The sequence below is a fragment of the Juglans regia genome, chromosome 13, assembly GCF_001411555.2.
Source record: "Juglans regia cultivar Chandler chromosome 13, Walnut 2.0, whole genome shotgun sequence".
Lineage (NCBI taxonomy): Eukaryota > Viridiplantae > Streptophyta > Magnoliopsida > Fagales > Juglandaceae > Juglans > Juglans regia.
Genome location: NC_049913.1, coordinates 15,904,257 through 15,927,142, shown reverse-complemented (window position 1 = coordinate 15,927,142; position 22,886 = coordinate 15,904,257). Strand labels below are relative to the sequence as shown.

Genomic DNA, 22,886 nt, shown 5'->3' with positions numbered 1-22,886 from the left:
CTAGAAAGATAACGCAATCAAACTCAATCCATGTTGTTAGTTAGAAGTTGTTGCGATGTAAATTAATCAAATTGGGAGATTAAACCAATCACAAAACATGACAAGTATGATCCCATGCCAAACCACCCAATCCTTCCACTATACCATCCAATTTAACTGTCTTTTTGATGGAAGACAGTTATAAGCGTTGATTAAAAAAAAAAAAGGCACCCAAGCGCTGAGGTAGTTGTATTCGCGTACTTTAAAGGCAAGGTCATCAAGTATCAGTAACTAATAATCTGTCATTAAAGTACTCGAAAAAACTCAAAAGAATAATCCTCTACATATTAAAGGAAACAACAGCTATAAACTTGTCATGGACAAACAAACATAGATGCGACTTATGAACATTCCTGAATTCTCAGCACAAAGATTAAATGCTTCCAGCTTATATTTTCCCTCGTAGAGAGGAAATTTATTGCATACTATGAAGAATATTCAAAAATTCATGAAGTGAGTAAAAACTGAAACAGAAAATTTCAGTTTAGTTATAGGAACTATTATTTGTTGTAATCCTTGTCTATAGATGTATGCATCTCGACCAAAAGTGTGTTTTTTTTCTCGGATATCTCGCTCAAAAAAAAAGGTCGGGGTTGGAAGCTTAGTCGACCAAGAAATCACCGTGAACTTTAAACTTATTGCGGAGATATTAATTCCAGCAAACCAAAAAATCGCCGCATTAGGCATATTTTTTCATCTAGTGATATGCTGCCATACGATTTTCCACTAACAAGTAAACACATCAGCTTTAACAATAAAGATCAGAAATTGATGTCTAGATTATATGCATGCATCTTGTAATCGTACAGAAAGTTGTTAGAGCAGCCGGTTTTGAACATGATCAATTTGCATGCATCGTATATTTAATTTGCATATTTCTATATATTTAAGAGTATTTATGTTGGTGATTAACAAGGTTTAAAGCAGGAGATATATAAACATATTATATGATGCCTAACTCATTGTTTGAACACATAATTAAGTATGATCAGTAATTCATACAGACAGCTAGCAAAATAAATGTTGCATGAACCATGTATATTTTTATGTAGTTATTTATCTTAGTCGTATAAAAGTCATAAAGTTCATACAAGACATTTAGGACATCCGCAAAATATTACATGAAATCAAACGACTATATATGATTAAAGCTCGATGTAAATGAAAATGAAAAACTCCCAAATGACAAGAATTAAGTCACATTTATCTCATTATAAGGGAGTTTTATATATCAATTACCCTCTAGAATTCAGATTTGTGTGGTTGTTTTTTTACTTTTCTATTATAGTTAGTGGTTGGATCTTGACTTTATTTTTACAATACACTAATGGACCATTAATCTAAGTTTAAGGCACAAATGGTCTTTCCTATCTTTTTTCTCCTCCTATATATATATATATATATATATATATATATATATAATGATATGAGAAAAGAGAATCACATGAAGTGTAGAGCATCGCTGTGGGAAGGTATAATGAGTGGATGCAATGAGCTAGCAGGATATGTAAGACAAGTGTCCTTTAGATTGATCCAACGGCTTTTCCATGATGGGGATGGTGTCGATCTTTGGTTAAAGAGTCTAGTCAACACATGGTGGTCCAATTATCAAACTGGCCTTCATGTAGCAAAATGATGCTAAATAATTGTTAATTTTTAACTCTCCCCTAGATGTTGATGACTTGGGGAGGCTAGAACTAGTCCTCCAATAGAATCTCTATAAGTTTTTATAAAGGGATTTTTGAAATATAATTACTAGCACAAGTGGAGTTTTCTTGCAACCAGCTTTCTGAAAAAGAAAACAATAATAGCACAAGTAATAATAAGTACATTATTACTAGGGTAGCAAATTGCCAATAATTACTAATTTAAGGAGATTGTGAAAGCCAATAAGATGTCTCTAGCATTTTCAATACCGGCCTACCCAGCTTTAAGGATACTTGTAATTAGTTTGTTGATTTGGTACACATGCAAGATAATCTTAGCTATCTCATTGTTCTTTGTTTATCTTTTCTCAGATTTGTTTTCATAATAAAATCTAGCACCACGTGTTTCTGAATGACTTTGCTATCGTGTAGTTTACTTAGAACTCACCAAAAAAAGATTTATTTACATGTCCATGGCTGATGCATGGGTTTCCCATTTAGCAGGATTTTAATGGGTTGTTGAATAAATGCAGTCTGAAGTAACCTTCTAAGATAATATGAATTTTATCAGCAGATCTAGGTTCAGTTAATGCTGTACGTCAACCAATAAGGAAGGAGTTGAACTTCTTCCTAATGAATTATTAAGGCCCTTAATAATTGCCTGCAACCCAAAGCTCCAACCGGTGCTACTGTATTTACTATATATACATACATGCATCATGTATCACTCCACGATCGAAGTTCTATATATATATATATATATCCCTACTTCTAATTCTTTCAAAATTGTTCAAACAGATGCCTCTGACATTGGTTATGGTGGCATTCTGAAACAATGTGTTTCACCAAGTTCCTCTGAACAAATTGTTCGCTTCCATTCTGGAACTTGGAATTCTGCACAAGAAAAATATAGTACTATTAAAAAAGAAATCTTGGCAATAGTATTATGTATTTCTAAATTTCAATCTGATTTACTTAATCAAAAGTTTTTGGTTCGAATTGATTGCATGAGTGCTAAATTTGTTTTAGAAAAAGATGTTAAAAACATTGCATCAAAACATATTTTTGCACGTTGGCAAGCTATTTTAAGTATATATATATATACACACAATATAAGAATGGCTTCCGTTGGCAAGCTTGATGTAGAAGTTGAGGTGAAGTCTGATGCAGATAAGGTCTGGGGAATCATTAAGGATTCTGTCACCATCCAACCAGCTAGCATGCCCTAATGACTACCAGAGCATTGAAGTTCTTGAAGGCGATGGAAAGTCCATTGGCTCTGTTCGTCTAATCACATATGGGGAAGGTAATTATATTTGGTTCATTTCTTGTACGTACATGTAAAACTGCAAGGTTTAATTAATGCAGTAACTGAGCTGCATATTGCTTTCTTTTGATCATTTTAAACAAATCTGTATTATTTTGTTTTGTTAATTTTTGGCTTGTCTGTTTTTATTTCCAGGTTCTCCTATTGTCAAGATTTCTAAGGAGAAGATCGACAATTTTGATTAAGCAAACAAGACAGTTGCTTTTACTGTGATCGATGGGGACCATTTCAAATTCTACAAGCATTTCAAATGCCACACATTACTGTGACTCCAAAGGGAGATGGTAGCCTGGCAATATGGCTATGCGAGTTTCAAAAGACTAGTGACGAGGTTCCAGATCCACACGTCAGTAAGGACTTTGTAGAGAAGAACTTCAAGGAGCTGGACGAGTTTGGCCTCAAGCAATAATAGAGGCGATTTTGGGTCTGATACATATATGGGGATATTTGAATATTTATGGTATAATAAACAGTACAAGTAGTAGTTTGCAGTGCAGTACTCATTTCAATCCGTAACGTACGTGTTTCTTAAATAATATCGACAGGTTGTTAGTTGGCTCAAGTTAATGTTACTGTATGTGTTCTTATATTGGATTAGGTGGATTAGATTTTCCATTAGAAAAACACCATTATAGACTCTGTAACTGGAAATTGAGAGCTTCTTCTAGTATTACTTATTGGGAGCTTCTGCTGCTATCATATTTTTATTTCTCACTCTTGATGTTCATGGGAAAAATAATTAAGTTATGCACCCTACCATTTGGACAATTCCTGGGAAAATTGCATGATCTTTTGACATTTTCCAAATTAGAAAGAGGGCCCAGCTGATTATTATTAGCAAGCAATTCACGTGGGGATAGATATATCTATGTTTTTTTTTTCTCGATCTCAATCAGTACTAGCCTAAACCTATATATGTATGAGATGTTTATGACAAGACCTCACCTACTTCATGTTTGGACGAGTGAACCTAATTCTGCAGTCCAGACAGGAGCCCATCACATTCAGTCTATGCAACCCTCCTTTAATTCCAAGTTGCCAACCTCATCAATGGCATTTCCTACTGTGAGCAGCAATATTATTGGTTTGAAAATGATATTTACAATCACACTAATTCCAAAAGTATATATTAAAAATGATAAATAATAGTACAAATGGAAGCTAACGCATCATGCATCATGCATCATCTCCGGCCCCTGGCCCTTGGCTAACTAGGGAACCCACCAATAGAACAACCAAATTAATGACGTATATATAGAGGCTAAGAAGAAGCCCACACTTGGAACAAAGCATAGCAACAAATCAAGCAGAAGTAAATTTGTGCATCCCTACATCCAAAACAACAATAATCACCAGCACCTAACCCTTATAACACAGCAGCAGAGCACACAATGGCAACGCCAGTACCACTTAGGAGCGAACAGTTTGTAACTTCAAGTTACCCATCATTTTCACTAATTTTGAATGGGTGACAGTTTGGAACTTCAAAGACGGTCGAAGAAGACAAACACAAACAATGCACCAAGAAGGGGCCATGAATAAACCAAACGAAGGGAAACAATCGATATAGATCAACAAAAAAAAAATTTCACTCAGAAACGAGGATGTTTACACGCAGACTGCAGTTAATTTAGACACTCTTAATCAGTACCCATTTTCAAAATGCATAATTTTTGCAATAACCAACTCATGCGCCTATGAAGGGGGAGAGCTATTGCTTAAAGGGAACAACAGATACCTGTCAATGGACGATCTCGACCGCCGATATTGGCCTTCCCAAAACAATCACTCGGAAATGGACCGCGGTGAGGCACTGACTATGGTTCGCATCAAGTCTGGAATGAGGGGCCTGGGATTTTCAACTCCACAATCGCCGAGTGCAAACAGGGGCGTCTGAACTTACTGGTAGGCAAAAATGGGGACGAAGGAAATTGGCATTTGGGGGGAAATCGTGATTTGGGGGGGAAATCTGATTTCTGTGGAGGTTTTGGCACCGAGATGGATAAAGCAAGATTTGCAGCGAAATTGTGCGTCGGGAGAAGGTTTTAACATTTTGCGGCGGTCTAATTTGCCGTAGTTATCATTAAAATTGCTGCAAAAGTAAAAATAATATTTACGTCGAAATTTTTCATCGCAATTAGTATTAAAATCGCCGCAAAAACTCGAAAAAAAAATGTTTGGGTTGAAAGCTGCGTCGACCAAGAAATCGCTGTGAATAAGGACTTATTGCGGCGATATTAGTTCCAGCAGCCCTAAAATCACCGCAATAGAGCCATTTTCTTATAGTGAAAAGAAATTGAGTGTGTTCATTTGTACACCAATGACCCCTATTTATAGGTCATCATGTACAGGTTGGCAAATGACACAACCATTGGTAATCCAATGGTAACCTAAAGGTCACAACCTTAAGAAGTGACACAACCTTTTGATTAAATTAAAAGATTGTATCTCTTGGCACTTCACTAGTCACACACAACCTTTTGACTTAATCAAAAGGTTGTGTCTCTTGACACTTCCTTAAACATCACCCTTTATGGGAACCATCACCATGTTAGAGGGTGTCATTCTAAGGGGTACACTGTTTGGTGATCACACCCCTTAAAATTACATCTCCCACTTGATCACACAAAACGGCGATGATTCAATTGAGTATTTTACCTTGTACCAATATGAGTTTTCCACTACTCAACTCTCCTTTGTTACTCTTGCAGATCGGCGTCAGAGCATGACAAGCCTCTCCGTGCACACGCTTTTTGTCATTAACTTATCTGAACGCACCATTTACCATATGTGCTCCCACTGATCACAAATTAGAGGTGACTTCATTTCACTAAAAAAAAATATTGAACGACATCAATTCTCCGTGACTAGATCAATAATCAATATCCATTGATTGGATCAACTATCCATATCCCTGTCACAATTGATAACCTTAGTTGAATACATAATACATGTATCGACCTGCGCTGAATTTTCGTTAAGTAGTTTCTCTAGAGGCTATTCCTTAGGATTTTCCTAATCACCTTATCAACGACTTTCCAAATGATTAACCGTTTAGTTGGGTAATCAAATCACATTTCATTAAAACTTTAGCGAATGGTACTGAATTTTCGTTAAGTACTTACTCACCTGAGTCTTTCCTTAATCATTTTATCGGGGATTTTACCATGATTAACCTTTTACTTGGTTAATCAAACTGCACTGAGATTTCGTCAAGTACTCACCCTAAGGCCATTCCTGAGATTTTTCTTGATCAACTTATCAGTGACTTTACAAATGACGGAAAATTTCATTTGGGTATCACCATAACTCCAATTTACTAGGCGTCCCCAGAATTTGCTGAGTTATGCATGTCGACCATGAGATTGCTTCACCTAGGTTTCTTTCAATCACATTCTAGTCACATGTTCTCTAAATTTCTCCAGAGATAAACCATTGATCATCGGATCTGCTACCATTTCGATCGAGAAAATAAAATTAATATTGACCTCACCTCGTTCCACTATATCTAAAATATAGCGATAATGCACATCAATGTGTTTTTCCTTGGAACTCTGTGTTCTACTTTTTATTAATAAAATGGTAGACTGATTATCACAAAATACATTTATTGGTTCTGTGGATGTACCCAAATTTAAGCTTTCAACAAAGCGTTTTATCCACACTGCATTACTCACTGTAATACTACAAGCAATATACTCTACTTTCATAGTAGACTTAGCAACACAATCATGTTTCTTACTTAACCAAGAAAATGTAGTTCCACCAAATAGAAATATATATCCAGTTACAGATTTTCTATCATCTACATCACTTCTAAAATCAGCATCACTATAACCGATTAATTCTATATCACCGTTTCCAAAGCACAATTTCAAATTTTTGGTACCTTGTAAATATCTTAATATACGCTTCACTGCTTGCCAATGTTCTTTACCTGAATTTGATTGAAATCTGCTTACCAATCCTACTGCATGACAAATATTTGGTCTGGTACTTATCATTACATACATGAGACTTCCCACAGCTTGAGCATAGGGAAGTTTAAGCATTTCACTTATTTCCTCATCATCTTTTGGGCACATACTTTTATTTAAAGTATGAGTTTTGCAAACAGACGTACTTAAAGATTTACAATTTTCCATACCAAATCTTTCAAACACTTTTTCTAAATATTTTTCTTGATCTAAATGCAATAGATTTGAATTTCTATTTCTAGAAATTCTTATTCCAAGAACATAGGTGGCTTCACCGATATTCATTTCAAATTTAGATTTCAAAAATTTTTTTGTTTCATGCATCATATCTAGACAATTACCTGCCAGTAATATATCATCAACATACAATAATAATAATGTTAATTTATTATTATTTTCCCATATGTATACACAATGATCTAGTGGACTCATTTCATATCTCATTTCCAAAATGGCTTGGTGAAATTTCAAGTACCACTATCTTGAAGATTGCTTAAGTCCATACAGTGACTTCCTCAACCTATAGACTTTCTCTTCATGTCCTTTAATTTAGAATCATTCTGGTTGAATCATAAAGATATCCTCTTTTAATTCACCATTGAGAAAAAATATTTTTACATCTAACTAATGTAATTCCAAATTCATCCTGTCAACAATGGACATGATGATACTTACGGATGTGAACTTTGCCATAGGCGAATACGTATCCACAAAGTCTACACCTAGTTGTTGAGTCTATCCCTTGGCCACTGACCTTGCTTTGTACATTTTCAAACTACCATCAATTTTAAATTTTCTTCTGAGAATCCATTTACAACCTATATATTTTCTATCTTTTGGAAGATCTGTTAGCTCCCAAACATTATTTTTGTTTATTAATTATATTTCATCTTCCATGGTTTCAAGTCATTTATCTAAATCAATACTATTGACTACCTCAAAAAAAAATTCAAAATCATTATCTAAATTTTCCAAGCTGATATTTAGTGCATAATGATCTTGAAATAATATTGATGGTCTTCTAGATATTTTACTCTCACTGTCTCCAACATCAATACCTGAAAATTGATTTTCATCTGACTTTCTTTTATTTTTATTATTCTATATTTAAATAATATCATAATTTTCATTGCCAGACTCTGTGGAGATTTGTTGATTCTCTAAATCATTTAATAAATTTATATGATCAACATGAGTAATAAGGTTCATATTTTTCAAGAAAACGACATCCCTACTTTCTATCAATTCTCTTTCAGAATCATAAAACCTGTAACCACTTCCGTTTTCTACATACCTAATAAACCTTCATTCTCAAGTTTTACTTTTTCATTTATCCCTTAATGGCCTTGAGATAAGTACTTGTGCCTTGCAACCTCACACCTTGAGCTTGTTTAAATTTGGTTTATGTCTCGTCCATATCTCATAAGGTGTAAGAGGTTTTACTTTAGTTCCAACTCTATTCAATATATATATAACAGTCGATAATGCTTCACCTGAAAAATGTATTGATAGATCAGCATATGCCATCAACGATCGCACCATATCCAATAGAGTTCTATTTCTCCTTTCTGCAATGTTATTTTATTAAGGTTTATATGGTATAGTATAAATGTATCTTATACCATTTAATTTGCAGAAATTATCTAAAACTTTAAATTCTCCTCCTCAATTACTATTCAAACTTTTAATGGGTCTATCCAACTGGATTTCTACTTCTAATTTAAATTCTTTAAATTTCTCAATTGTCTCAGATTTATGCTCAAGTAAGTAGATATGCCCATGTCTTGAATAATCATTAGTGAAAGTAATAAAGTACTTTATTCATCTATAGGTTTTTGTTTTAAAAGGTCCACAAACATCATAATGTATAATTTCTAATAACTCCGCGAATTTCTAACTTTTTGAAAAAAATTTACTACTCATTTTTTCTTTGATACATGATTCATATATATCAAAATTATCTAAGTTTATTTGTAGTATTAATCCACTTTTACATATTCTGGTCATTTTATTTTTATTTATATGGCCTAATCTTAAATGCCATAAATATGCTCAATTTGTAGACACATTCAAATAATCATAAATAGGTACTTTATTAATATCAACATTCAGTACATACATATCGTGATCTTTCATGCCTTTCACTGATATATTACCCTTACTTATTACAACGGTTTCAGACTTAAACTCAATTGTGTAGCTTTTCTGATCTAGTACAGGCGCTGATACTAAATTTCTACGAATACTAGGTACATATAAAACATCACTAAGTAAAATACGAAACCATTCACTTTGAATTTATATGTACATTGCCCCAAGACATTGTAGTATGTATTGTTGCCCATATACACTCTATGCTCTTCTGTTTGTTTATCATCAAGTTTGACAAACATATATTTATTCCTGCATATATATCTTATTGCTACATAGTCAACCCATCATGAATCTGACGCTGGTTTCACTAGCATTACTTCTGAGACTGTCATCACAATTTTCTTGTTTTCTTGTGCTTATCTTTTATTAGGACATTATGATTTGTAATGCCCATTTTTTCCACACTTAAAACAGTTTCCAAAAAATGGTTTATTTTGTTTTCTTTTTAACCATTTTTTTTTCTTAAACTATTTTGGCTTCATCTTGTTTTGTGTAGAATACTTGTCTTGAGCCATCAATAAATTGAAAGATTCACTATCTTTATTCCTTCTCTTCATTATTTCTCCTTCAAGTACTAAAAGTACTGGAAGCGATATCATTGTTATTTCATTTCCACTGTATGTTAAAGAAGTAACAATAAGATCCCAAGATGAAGGAAGATAATTTATTATAGTTGTAACTTGCATTTTATCAGTGAGAGGATGACCATCATCCTGTAATTCTTTTGCAATTAACTCCATTTGAAGTATATGATCGCCAATATCATCATTTTCTTCCATACAAGTCCGGTTATACTTATCCAATAATAACTGTATATAAGTATCCAACCTTAAACTATACTTTGTTTCAACTGCATCCATGATTTCTTTAGCAGTTTCATAGTCTTCAAATAAAGGAATAATGTGATCATTCATACAATGCAAAATTAAAGCTTTTGCCCATGCATTGTGTTCTTCCCATCTATCTTTATTTAAAACGCTGCTCTCACTTTCACTTGCACCAATTTCTACAATTTCTTCACATGGCTTTGGTGTTGTTAATGTATATAAGGTCTTTTCATAGGTTAGAATAAAAGTTTTATGCATTTTCCAAACCCAAAAATTTCTTCCATTCCCTTTTTTTATCCCTGATGGATCAATACTTTTCTTCGGTGCCATGAATAATAAATCTTAAAAAATTAATCAACAAGAAGAATATAGAAATAATAAATATGTACTATTTAAATAAAATAATTCAATTGTGAAAAACTAAAACTATTACAAACTGAATAGTAATAATAACTTTTGGATTTAATCCAAGGTGGCAAGCTAGAAATTCTCCTATTATATTTTAAATAAGGAGAATAATGAAAGTGACTCCCCGATCGAGGATATCCATGACTTTTCCTTAATGTTTCACCATTTTCAAAGAATTTCTGATGATAATTTCGACCAACATGTGCTTTGTAATGTTTTCGCTCGAAATCTAGAGCACAACAACTTTTGAACGAAACAAATTGGGCTTGAAATGATCTCGAACGGCCCGATTGAACAAATCTATCACAAACCAATTCAGTAAATCGATTAAACCGGTTTAGCCGGTTCAAACCGAGTTTTGGAGAAAACCGACAGTCGGCGGCTTGGTCAATGGCTCGGTCAGCAGCTCAACTCAGAGATCGACTTGTGGCTCAACTGGAAAGTGGCAAAACGGTGTTGTTTGGAGCTGACCATTGTGTCTCTTCAGTGCCAAAAACGACGCTGTCATTTTTCTACTTAGACTAAACGACAATGTCATTTAGTTCCTCCCGAGTTTGAATTTGATGACTGTTGGTTTCGTTCTTCTTCCTCGCGTTGGGTATTTCCATAAACCGTGAAGCTTGTGTCTTCACTTCCGTCCGACCAGTTGGTGATTGGCGATGAGGACTCCGACGTGCTCCCAAGGTCCACGAAGCCCGGTAGGGGTGAGGGGCTCCAGCGACCAGCCGAAACAGTAACAATGTATGAAAATGGACTAGATAATTCATTGTTCCTTTGTGTAAAATCATGCCAATAATTTTCTTCAAAATAATAACTTACAAGATTTTGAAGATTTCCAGTATACTCTAGACTCCCCACCGTGATTTAAAAAAGTTTATCTCAATGATTTTCAAGCAAACGAAGATGATTATAATATGCAAGTATACTTGTCAAACTAAGAACTTGCATATTTATCGTATTCACAATACGCGATAAAATTCCCTCTGACATGACCTGTGCTCTTGATACCACTTGAGAATAATAAAGAACAAATAGAAGCAGAATTTGGCAATATGGTGACACTCCTGTGAATGTATTTATCCCACAAGTTGGTGATGAATAAAGGGAACTGAGTGTGTTCATTTGTGCACTAATGACTCCTATTTATAGGTCATCATGCATCGGTTGGCAAATGGCACAACCATTGGTAATCCAATAGTAACCCAAAGGTTACAACCTTAAGAAGTGACACAACATTTTGACTAAATCAAAAAGTTGTGTTTCTTGACACTTCACTAGTCACACACAACTTTTTGATTTAATCAAAAGATTGTATCTTTTGATACTTCCTTAAACATCACCCCTCATAGGAACCATCATCATGTTAGAGGGTGTCATTCTAAGGGGTACACCATTTGGTGATCACACCCCTTAGAATTACACAAACCACATGGGCCTAGCCCACAAGGCAGCGATGGGTCTAAGGGTAGCCCAACAATAGGAAATCAGTATGAAATAATATGATGGGTCAGGCCGAGAAGGGCAAAGTCGGCCTAGGAAGCCTAGAGAGAAGCAGCGAAGTTGGACGCGTGGAACGTGGATCCTTGAGTCAGAAGTCTAACATCACTTTGGTCAACAATCCCCAGTGTCAGGGACAACCCTGGTCCCTGGACACTGACAGCTGGATAGACCTGGAAGGTGGGCGCGTCAGGCAGAGACCACACCGCATTTAATGAAGGTCGGGGATGGGCATGCCACGACATGCATTCTGGGCTGTTAGCAGTTGCCACGATTAGGCATGGACGGCATGTCACGTGGCAGAATGTGGAAAGAAGGCATGACCTGAGTACGAAGCAACTCGTACTGGAATTGTAGCTTGTGGCGTGATTGATCAATTAATATGTAACCTTATTCTTTTAAGCTGGTACTTAATCTTTGAACCAATTCAAGACCTCGTAAAATTTTGTAACTAGCAAAACCAATTAATTATATGCTGATGTTAAAAGTATATAGGTAATTAACGGAATTGATCAAGGAACTCAAAAACAGAAATTATACAAGCACCGTGCACTCATTTTGAAAAATTAAAATGAATAAATATGAGACTTACATGAAAAAATTAATTTTTTAATGGTGAATCCTACTCTTTTTCAAAATGAGTACACGGCGCTTGCACAACCCATGATTGTATCTAACATTATTCATCTAGATTTATTCTACTGATCATCTTTATACCGCACACCTGTTTTTAAAAAGATAAAAAATAAAAATAGATATGGTATAAGATGATGAGTAAAGTTCTTTTTATATTTAAGATTAAATTCTGAACTTTGGAAATTCCTTGATCCTCTTAAACGGAGTATCTATCATCCTACTTCTATTCTTTTGGGAACAATGACAATCTTTATTACAATTTTTATCACCTTACAATAAATACGGTCTATCTGAAATGACTTCATAGGTCAAACACTTTATCAAAACTGACGTAAAATATTATACATCAACTGGTGTGACTAAGAAAAAAAGTCACTTTTTTGCACATAGCAAAGCATAATTTTGTATAAATGTCTTCAGAAAGGTGAAAGAAAGTTTAGTTTGAAACTCAGAATAAAGATTCTACGGTTCTTCGGCAGCGGCAGTAGATTAAGGAGGTAAAATAGAGACGGGTGAAACTGGGAAAGAATCTTGAGCTTGGTGGCTTATCAACAAAGGAACCGGCAAGTTCCCAAAAGAAACAAATGAAACCAAAGGGAATTGATCATACATGAATTTCTCCTTTCAATTCCTTGGAAATCTGACGTATCAATTTCCTATTGAAGGATGTAAAACCCAAGTTTTAAGGCAAGATGGGAATAAAGTTCTCTTATTTAACAAATTTTAAATATTCTCGCGCATCTCGCGAGTCCAATACTAAAAGTAACCAATGTTCCTTTAATATTGGAACACACTTGTCATTATTCTCCATAATAGAACCTTTATAGGGAGTGAGTATTCACACGAAAACAGAATTGCCTTGCCCTGCTACTATCAAGAATGATTGTTGACATTAGAAATTACCTTCCAGTTTACAGCTTCCCCCAACTCTGCTGATAATTTTAAGGGACTAATGAATATACCAAGATTCACCAAAAAAGAAAAAGAAACTCTACACACGAGTTAAGTGGGATTAATCAAAGGCCATCCTTGCAAAGATGGCCTTTTCTAGTGTGCACTGTGGGTCAAATAATGTGCAAGAAGAAATCACCATTCTGGAAAAGTCAAAATCTAGCATTTAGTTAAAACCTGCTTCCTTGGGCAAGGCTGGATTTGTGTTCACCACTGCGTGCATTAATGGCTCGAGTTTCTGACTCACCACTTGAATCATCCCAGGGCTTCCATGAACTTTGAGATTCAGACATTTCTCTAGACTTGTATTCTCCACTATTCATCTCATATTCCGAACTGTTGCCATCCCCAAGTGCCATTCTCCTGAATCTCGTAATTTCTTGATTGTATTGGCCAGAATCATATATGGTGCTCTGACCATATTTGACACCATTTGAGAGATCGGAGTTTTCACCTTCACTGTCCAATGCTCTCACCACCTGAAATCGAGACCCAAAGTTCTTCAAATCAGAGAGAAACTTTGGTTATAGAAGAGCTACATGCTAGTTAAGAAGTTCACTCGTTACAAGAAAAAAAAAAAGGAGAGCATAATCTTGACATAGAATTTCTTTATTTCCCACAGTTTGCTTGACATATTGCTTGTTTAATTTTCCATGGTAAATAAGATGCATGAAATTTTACTAGCTGCATCAGATAGGAATAGAAAAGTGCCATGTATTAGCACACCTGCACCATGCGGGGCCGTTTTGGAGCAGAATGGCGAACACATGCAGCAGCTGCCTCAATCATTCTGAACATTTCACTCTCCACATAATGTTTATCAAGCCGTGGATCTACTAGTTCACCAAAATCACCAGTTTCTAGGGCATGAATAAGGAGTGGTCGAGCCTGAGAAGACATTGTTCAAAGGGAATCAAGGGAGTCATTAGAAAACAACTACTAGTGGCATTGTAACAAATTTTAAAAGAAAAATTATTCAGCTTAATAGACCCTCCACCATAGATACTCAGGACCCGTTTAGATTGTAAGATGGTCTAATCTCATCTCATTTCATCCCATCCCATCTCAACATCCAAATACCACAAACACAAATATTTTTCAATTTCAAATCTTTGACTTTTTCATCTAATCATTACTTAATCATTACAATTTTCCCAAATTGCCAAACAAAACACAAAAAACAGTTCAACCTTTTCAAATCTCAAAATAAAAATAAAATTAAAAAATAATATTTTAAGAATATTTTAACTTTATAATATTTTATTTAATTTTTTCTCTCTCCTTTTCTAAAACCCCATAAAAAATCTTAACTCAAACCATTTTATTACTATTCACAAACTATTTCATTATTATTCACAAAATTTTCATGACATCTCATCTCAACATCCAAACAAGACATAGAGATGTCATGGGAAACCACTGGACTTATCATTGACAAATAACAACTGGCTATCCTCAAAACCAGTTGAAAGTTTCTATGCCCAAGCAATGCTGGAAAATTGATGTAGTTTTGGTTGATAAGCAGAATTGAATCAGAAAGTTTCTTACTAATACTCAAGTATCCATGCTAAAAATTGAAAGGTGCAATACAGTTATTAAAGTTGAAGAATAGCGTTGAAACCCCTAGGCAAAGGAGAAAGATGAGACATTTAGAAGGTAAGAATAAATTTTTTTGCAGCAATATATACAAAGCATCATGCAATAACTTAATTTAGTTATTATTCTTCTCAGATATCCATGCAATGTGACAACACCAAATTCCTAGATTTTGTTTTTTTTTATAAGTAACACCAAATTCCTAGATAAGGCCCACTTAACATTTATATGGAGAAATGATATCTGCAAAAATTCTAAATTATAATATGCTGTTTTGGTATTTCATCTCATTACTTATTTCGACGGGCTCTCGAGAGATCTAACCATTAACTAATAGCAATCCAAACTTAAACTACATGTATATACCAGAACATGTAAGAAAACTGAAATGACCCTGGACAAGAGTGTAAGTTAAAAGAGCCCATCAATTCAATAAATGCATTGGTGATCTTTCAAAGTATATTATCAAGAGAATTTCCAGTGACTCTGATTCATACCCATTCAACCAAACTCTCATCCCCCAAAGGCTGCGTTGGGTCGACAGGTTTACGCCCAGTGACAAGCTCTAAAAGCACCACGCCGAATGAGAATACATCTGACCTATCTGTCAATTTTCCACTTGATGCATACTCAGGTGCCAAGTACCTGAAAACCAAAATGAGCATTGATATGCAAAGCTGAAAACTTGAGTTATAAATGTCATTACTAAAAAGTAGATAATCCAGAAACAATTTTGATGGGAAAAACCTATCATGTTATGGATCTGGCATTTGGGTTTTGCCTTAGGGATTAAAAACTGTACCATTATATCAAAATCAAAACACTTTCTTACCTTAATCAAGGTATTACATTTAAATACTATCAAAATGGTCAACCTGGTTGATTTTGCAAGTCTTAGAATTTGTAGGAAACCGCTAACTGAAGATAAATGTTGTTTTTCATTTTTTGTTATCTCCATTCAAACCTGCTGATGTGGCACATTTTAAGTAATCTTGTATGTCAACCACTTGCATGAACAGCCACTTAAAATCTGCAATATCAGTAAGTGTGACTGGAGATGACAAAATTTAGAAAGAAGATTGGCATTGCTCGTAACTGAAAGGTACTAAATCCCCACAAATTCTGATTGACTTTTATCAAATGGTAGTGTCAGGAGGAGGTCTTTCCTATTTATAGAACTGAAACCAAAATTTTCTTAGGCAGAGAAAAAAAACATATACATTCATAAAAATCGTTGATATCCAATAGAGTTCTGGTGTTCGAGACATTCTAACCTACCCAAATGTCCCCATAACTCGAGTTGATACATGGGTATTTGTGTCATTTGCTAATTTGGCAAGTCCAAAGTCAGCAACCTGCGCCAACCAATTCTCAAATTATCAATTTAGGTTACAGTAAGACAAAAATCTTCGCTAGCATCAGAAATGAGAATAATCCAATGAAATAAAGTAAGCAAAGAAATAGAATACACATGCCTGTGCCTCAAAAGCATCATCCAAAAGAATATTTGCCGACTTAATGTCTCTGTGTATAATTTTTGGATGGCCTGGAAGCAGATCACAGAAAGAATAAAACATCATATTATATAGTTCTCTAACAGTAAATTATACATTCGAAAGATGATATTAGATCAACAGGAATTCATAAAATTTTAGAATGGCCTATAACAATATAGATTGCTGTTATTAGTGGCCTGAGTTTTCATAGTGGAGGTTGGTAAGAGTATCACATTTTGGTTCTATCAGAATATGCTGAATTATGGTGCAATCCAAGTGCTGCTAGAAACATGAAAATTTTAAAATAGAGATTTTTTTTTTTTTCACTTTCTAAAGCACAAGTGCAAGAATCAAGAAAATGCCACAAGTGATTCATACAATCTTCATGTAAGTATGCCAAGCCCTTCGCAGCCCCAAGAGCAATTTTCTGTCTTTTGACCCAATCCAACACCGGCATTCCTTGACCTGACAGCATATACCAATATCATACTACAAATCAAAACACATGATAACCCTGTATTTGACAAGGTAAGGAAACAAGGAAGAATTCCCCTTACCATGCAAATGATGCTCAAGAGTTTTATTTGGAACAAATTCATAGAGGAGCAGTCTATGATGCTCAGCGATGCAATAGCCCACCAAGGAGACCAAAAATCGATGATGAACACGGCTAATAATCTCAACTTCAGCCCTGAATTCCCGCTCCCCTTGTCCACTACCTGCCTTGAGCTGCTTAACAGCCACCACTCTCCCATCAGGCAGCCAACCTTTGTAAACACATCCAAACCCACCTTCTCCCAGAACATTTTCGCAAGAAAATCCATTAGTTATTTCCGTCAACTCTTCATAGCTGAAAAAGGACTTGGCATTCCCTATGCCACTTACATCTGGTGCCACGCCATTGTACACATTCCCCCCTCTTTGACTGCCGTAGCTACTTGCCATAGTAGATTTATAATAAGCATCTACTCCAGTATGTTGCTGGTTGTAGTAATATCCATCTATAACAGGGGGAAAAGAAAGCAGAATTACTAAATCACAAAGGCATAGTAAGCAATTGCAAACCACAAAACAACCAGAACTTCTTCTTCTTGTTTTTTCTTTTTACCTGATTGCACAGAAACCTTATTGGGGGGCATGTAATGGGAGGCATGGATCTGTGCCTGTCTTCTCTTCCGTCTAGAGCTCACCAAAAGGAAAGCAACTAAGGCAATGACGAATACTCCCACCACCGCTACCCCAACAAAAGTCACAGAACTCACATTTGATCCTGGCGGTGGACTGGAGCCGCTCTTAGAGTTTGACCTGGCAGTATTTGTGTTGGAGGAAGGAGGGGAAGGGCTCTGTCCAACAGAGGTTGACGGAGGAGGCGGAGACGATTCAGCATTGGTTAGAGGCGAAAGCTCGGTTGGTGAAGATGGGCTGGATTTTTCGGGTGGTGAAGTGGGGAGGGAGGGCGAAGAAATGGCAATCGGAGAAGAAACAAGAGGGGACGGAGGAGGTGGAGCTTGAATAGCAGATGGAGTATTCTCAGTAGCAGGAGGAGGAGGAGTAGGAGAATCTGGGAATGATTGTAGCGGCGATGGAGGTGTCGATTGTTTACTAGGACTTGGAGGAGGAGGAGACGACGGAGGCTGGGGCGGGGGCGGGGGTGGAGCTTTGGAATTTGATGGTGGAGGTGGAGCTTTTGAATCTCCCGACTCCAATGGAGGTGAGGGGGTATTAGAACTCGAGCCCGGGGACGAACTAGGAGGTGGTGATCCCAAATCCAAAGGCGGCGAAGGCGCCGTTGCTTTTAAATCGGATTGGGTAGGCAGCGGCGAAGGCGGAGGGGATTTCGAAATGGGTGGGGGCTGAGAAGCCAAGGAGGACGCAGACTCCTCCGGTGGAGGTGAGGAGTTGGACGATGAATTGGATGGGACAAGATCTTGTCGCTCACCCAACCCCGGTGGAGGCGAAGACTCCGAAAACGGTGGTGGAGGAGACTCATTGGTTTTTGACATTCTCCCTTTTGCTTAACAATTCTCCTCCTCCTCCTCCTCCTCCTCCTCCGCCTGCTGCAGCTGCTGCTGCTATTTTCTTTGCGTTCGTCTCTTATGATTAATTTATATGCTCTTTTTCAAACAATTGTTGGGGAATATTAAGATCTGATAAGAGAGAAAAAAAAAATAGGTGAAGAAATTCCGAACCTGGGTTGCACGTAAATGAAGCTAAATTGGCAGGATTTGCATGGGAACGGACGCCATTTTCAGAGTATTTGCGTGAAATTTGGGGGGGAGAGCCGTTTAAAAACAAGAAGAAAGCCCAAGAAACTCTCTTCCTGGTCTCTCTTTCCTGCTTCATATATTTAGGAGTGAATGCGCGATTCGGTTCCGGTTGGTTAAATCCAACGGTCGGTTAATTCCCCTTGAATTTCGGGTTACCGCGCAACGACAACTGGGTTGATGTCTTCGTTCGTTGCCCCGGTTTGGATTCATGCTAACCCGGAACAATGCCCTCCTTATTCTTGCCGCGTCACTCGCCCCCCAAAGATATATATATACCTTCGTAGAAGAGCAACAATACTTACAATTTTAAAGTATATAATCTCTCTTTTTTTAAAAGTGAATAATTCTAAAATTTATATAAAAATTATTTTTTTAATAATTAACTCTATCTTTTTAAAAAAGTGCACGATATTTACATATTCTAAAACTGTATATAACATTACTCATAATAAAAGAGTAATGCTAGATAAAAAATACTTGTGAGATAAACACTTTCACATAATGGAGTCATGGAACGTCAAAATGTGAATCACTATTAATGCGACTCTCAATCACGACTCTTGTTATCAGGGGCGGACCTACGTTGGTTTTGGGAGGGGGGGGGAATATGTTTTAGTATATGGTTTTTTCAAATATATCCTAATATAAAGATAATTTGCCCCCCAAAATATTTTCAAAAATCTCATTTAGTACTTAGTTGTCTAGGTTTCTTTTAGTTTTTTAATAATTTTTTCATAATTATACATATTTTTTGTCGTTAATAAAATCTCACATTCTCATTTTTTTTTTTTTTTACATCTCATAAGAGGCAATAAAATATCTTGGTCTTTTTTTATAAGCTATTTGGTAAATTTACAACCTCATTTTTTCTATTTATTTACATTTTTTCTTTTAAGTCTTTCACTAGCTAGCTTGTTTGGATTAGTTTTGTTAATAAGTACATATATACTACCATCAAGTTAACAATTAGAAGTGAATACAACAAATATTGCATAACTATTTATATCTATATTATAGAGACTTTATAATATTCTATCTTAGATTTAACAAAAAAATTTATCTTTGTTTACTTAATTTTTATCATTTGCTTCAAAAAAATCTTATATAGTTATTTCTATCTTAATTTTTATCTTTCACTTGAGTCCGATGGAGTTCAAGTGAGAGGTTTAGATGTGTGGATTTAATAATTTAGTTTGTTCCTAAATAAAATCCTTATATGATTAATGTTAAATGTCGAAAACACATTTTGCTATCTTAAATATCGGTTACTGTTCACCTTATATACAACACACTTTGCTAATCGCCCCTCCACGCACCAAGTCCTAGTTGCGCCCCTATTTGTTATATACAAATTTAGGACATACAAATTTGTGTCATCCCTTTTTAAAAAAATGAGATACAACAAAAAAAAAAGGGGAAAATTTATTTTTAGTAGTGTTTTAGGAAAATGAATTTTGCAAGTCTAAAGGATGTAAGATCCCGATAGGCCCTTTGAAAAAAAAGGGTTTCAAAATATGTTTTTTTTTTAAAAAAAGTAAATTCTATCTTTCTCAATAAGATTACATTAGACTTATTTGCCTTATATCTGTATATATTATATAATTATGTAAAATTGTGTTGTTACATTATATCTTATGTAAAAATAGATTTATAATTATTATTTTTTTTTAATCAAACAGAGCACTTTTCAGCTATCACCTTTATAAATCCCAATTCCAAACAAAAACACAGCTACAAAAGCCCCCCAAGCTTCAGCATTTTTAGGAGATAAACAACCAAGTTTAGGAAGTTGTCATCTAATAATATAATTTATAAACTTTATTTTATAGACTAAAAATTTATATTTTTTTAGAAGTCAATCGACAAAGTGAGGTGGATCTAAAAGAGAGACAAGGCCGATTAACTAGTTTGTGTTAAGAGAACCAGTAGGTCTAGATAATAGGTGGCCCATAACCAAGCCCGTAAGGAAATTGGCTAAAAATCCGTCCGTTAACCCAGGCGAAGAGATTGATCAAATAAAAGGCTAAATCTCACTTTTTATTTTTTATTTTTAACATCTTTAAATATTTTTAAAAATAAAAATATATATAAATATACTAATAGTCATTTCCTTAACAATTAAATAAAAATATAATTAAAAAAATTAAATATATGAACGGTCAAAATGAGAGACACACTATCACTTTCCATTAAAAAAAAAAAATTCTACAAGGCGAGCGGAGTTCGAGATGGAAAAAAAAAATCGGTCTAAAATAACATCATCACCCCTGCATTTATATACATGCAGAATATCAATAAAACCATAATAATGCTACATAACACATCCTTGTATTATTTTCTCGCATTATATAAAATGGATACTTTCATTGCCTTTGAATCATTTTTTATTTTTTCAAAATAAAAATTAAAAACTTAAAATTACATCAAATAGAGATAATTTTCCTTATTTTTATACACCAGTGGGCTTACTACAACATAAGGGGGTTTTTGCGGCCTTTTTTTTACTGGGGATATAACTTCCGTCGCAAAATGCTGGAATTTGGGAAGGCAAGAAGCTTTGTATCGGGGGCTAAATGAATCGCAGTTAAGAACAATTTTTCCCGGCGAGACAATGCGGTTGCAAAAAAATATTGCAACAATTTAGTCCCTTGGTTATACGGCAATTTCCTTAACTGCTGAAAAGTTATGCTATTATGCTATTGCAGCGAGGTTAATTCGCCGCATTAACTGTAGGATTGTGTTGCATAATGCGGCAACCCCAAACCGTGGTAAATAAACCTTGCGGCGAGATTGAATCGCTGCAGCAAGTATTTCCAACACTTTAGCAGCGACATTCCATCTGCCGTTAAAAGTTTGCTATAAATGAGCATTTCTCGGCGACAATTTGCACGAGCCCCTTCTGGAACATGCCATCCCGTTTCTGCGAACCCCTCACCACGCCACAACTAACTCCAACCATCTAAGCCTTTCTCGGTGAAATGTAAGCCGCCGATCACCACCACGCGTCCGCCGCCTTCTGGCATGACCATCTCTCTCTCTCTCCCCCCTTCGAGCTCTCTGTTTCACCAGCATCTATCTCTACGTCCGTTATTAGGCTGCGCAGCCTAATAACAGACGGAGGGACAGTGCATGGCAGTGCGCCACCAACTACAATAAGCTCTCTCCTTTCTACCTTTTCCTTACTTTCAGCTTCTACGGTAGCTTCCAAGACTTGGGTAATTGACATCTAAGTTTTTTACCCACACTTTGAATCTATCCAATTTCGTGCTTCTACTATGATATTTTCCCTGATTTACCCAAATGATTGATATATGAAAGATTTTGGTTCACATTGTTCCTGAGGTTGAAGGGGTTAACCAACTAATTATGTGGGTAATTTTTTCTATATGATAGATACAATGAAAAAAAAACAAATACAATTATTGATGTTTGCCTTTTGCTGCACGAAGAACCTATATTTATGGCCAATTTTGAACTCAGTAGTGATGGCTATATAAAGGGTGAAATAAGTGGTAGTTGTAACGTCCCAATGGAAGACCCAAACCACATGGCCTATACTCCAAAAGAACTAGTCAATGATACAATTAGAGCCCCATTGAAACCTTATAAATAGCAAGAACTTCTCCTTCCCAAGCAATGTGGGATCCCATACACCACCTACCCTTATCCATATTATATGGGGTATCACAATCTATCCCCCTTAAATTCCCGACGTCCTCGTCGGGCCTGTCCATTGTAGGTGGCACGACTCAAGTCCCACATTTCTGGTTAGGATAGGCTCTGATACCATTTGTAACGTCTCAATGGAAGACCCAAACCACATGGCCTATACTCCAAAAGGACTAGTCAATGATACAATTAGAGCCTCATTGGAACCTTATAAAGAACAAGAACTTCTCCTTCCCAAGCAATGTGGGATCTCATACACCATCTACCATTATCCATATCATATGGGGTATCACAGTAGTCATGTTTTATTTGTTCTCGATTTACATTACTCTGTTTCCCTACCCAATTTTTCAATAAACAAACATAAGTATTTGGCATGTTTCTCTACTTAGTGGC

The 22,886-nt window shown here is 35.6% G+C and overlaps 1 protein-coding gene and 1 pseudogene across 1 annotated transcript; one reads left to right on the top strand and one right to left on the bottom strand.

Moving 5' to 3' along the window:
• The first annotated feature begins 2,803 nt into the window (after nt 1-2,803).
• On the top strand, nt 2,804-3,421 carry LOC109013733 (annotated as a pseudogene).
• A 9,783-nt stretch (nt 3,422-13,204) lies between these two features.
• Nucleotides 13,205-18,907, bottom strand: LOC109013688 (proline-rich receptor-like protein kinase PERK13). Its single transcript, XM_035684097.1, has 8 exons — nt 17,663-18,907; nt 17,112-17,555; nt 16,933-17,019; nt 16,534-16,604; nt 16,337-16,413; nt 15,556-15,703; nt 14,189-14,350; nt 13,205-13,941 (listed from the first exon to the last, which is right to left on the bottom strand). The coding sequence occupies exons 1-8, from the start codon at nt 18,555-18,557 to the stop codon at nt 13,633-13,635; spliced, it is 2,193 nt and encodes a 730-aa protein (XP_035539990.1). The 5' UTR covers nt 18,558-18,907; the 3' UTR covers nt 13,205-13,632.
• Between the last annotated feature and the right edge of the window lie 3,979 nt (nt 18,908-22,886).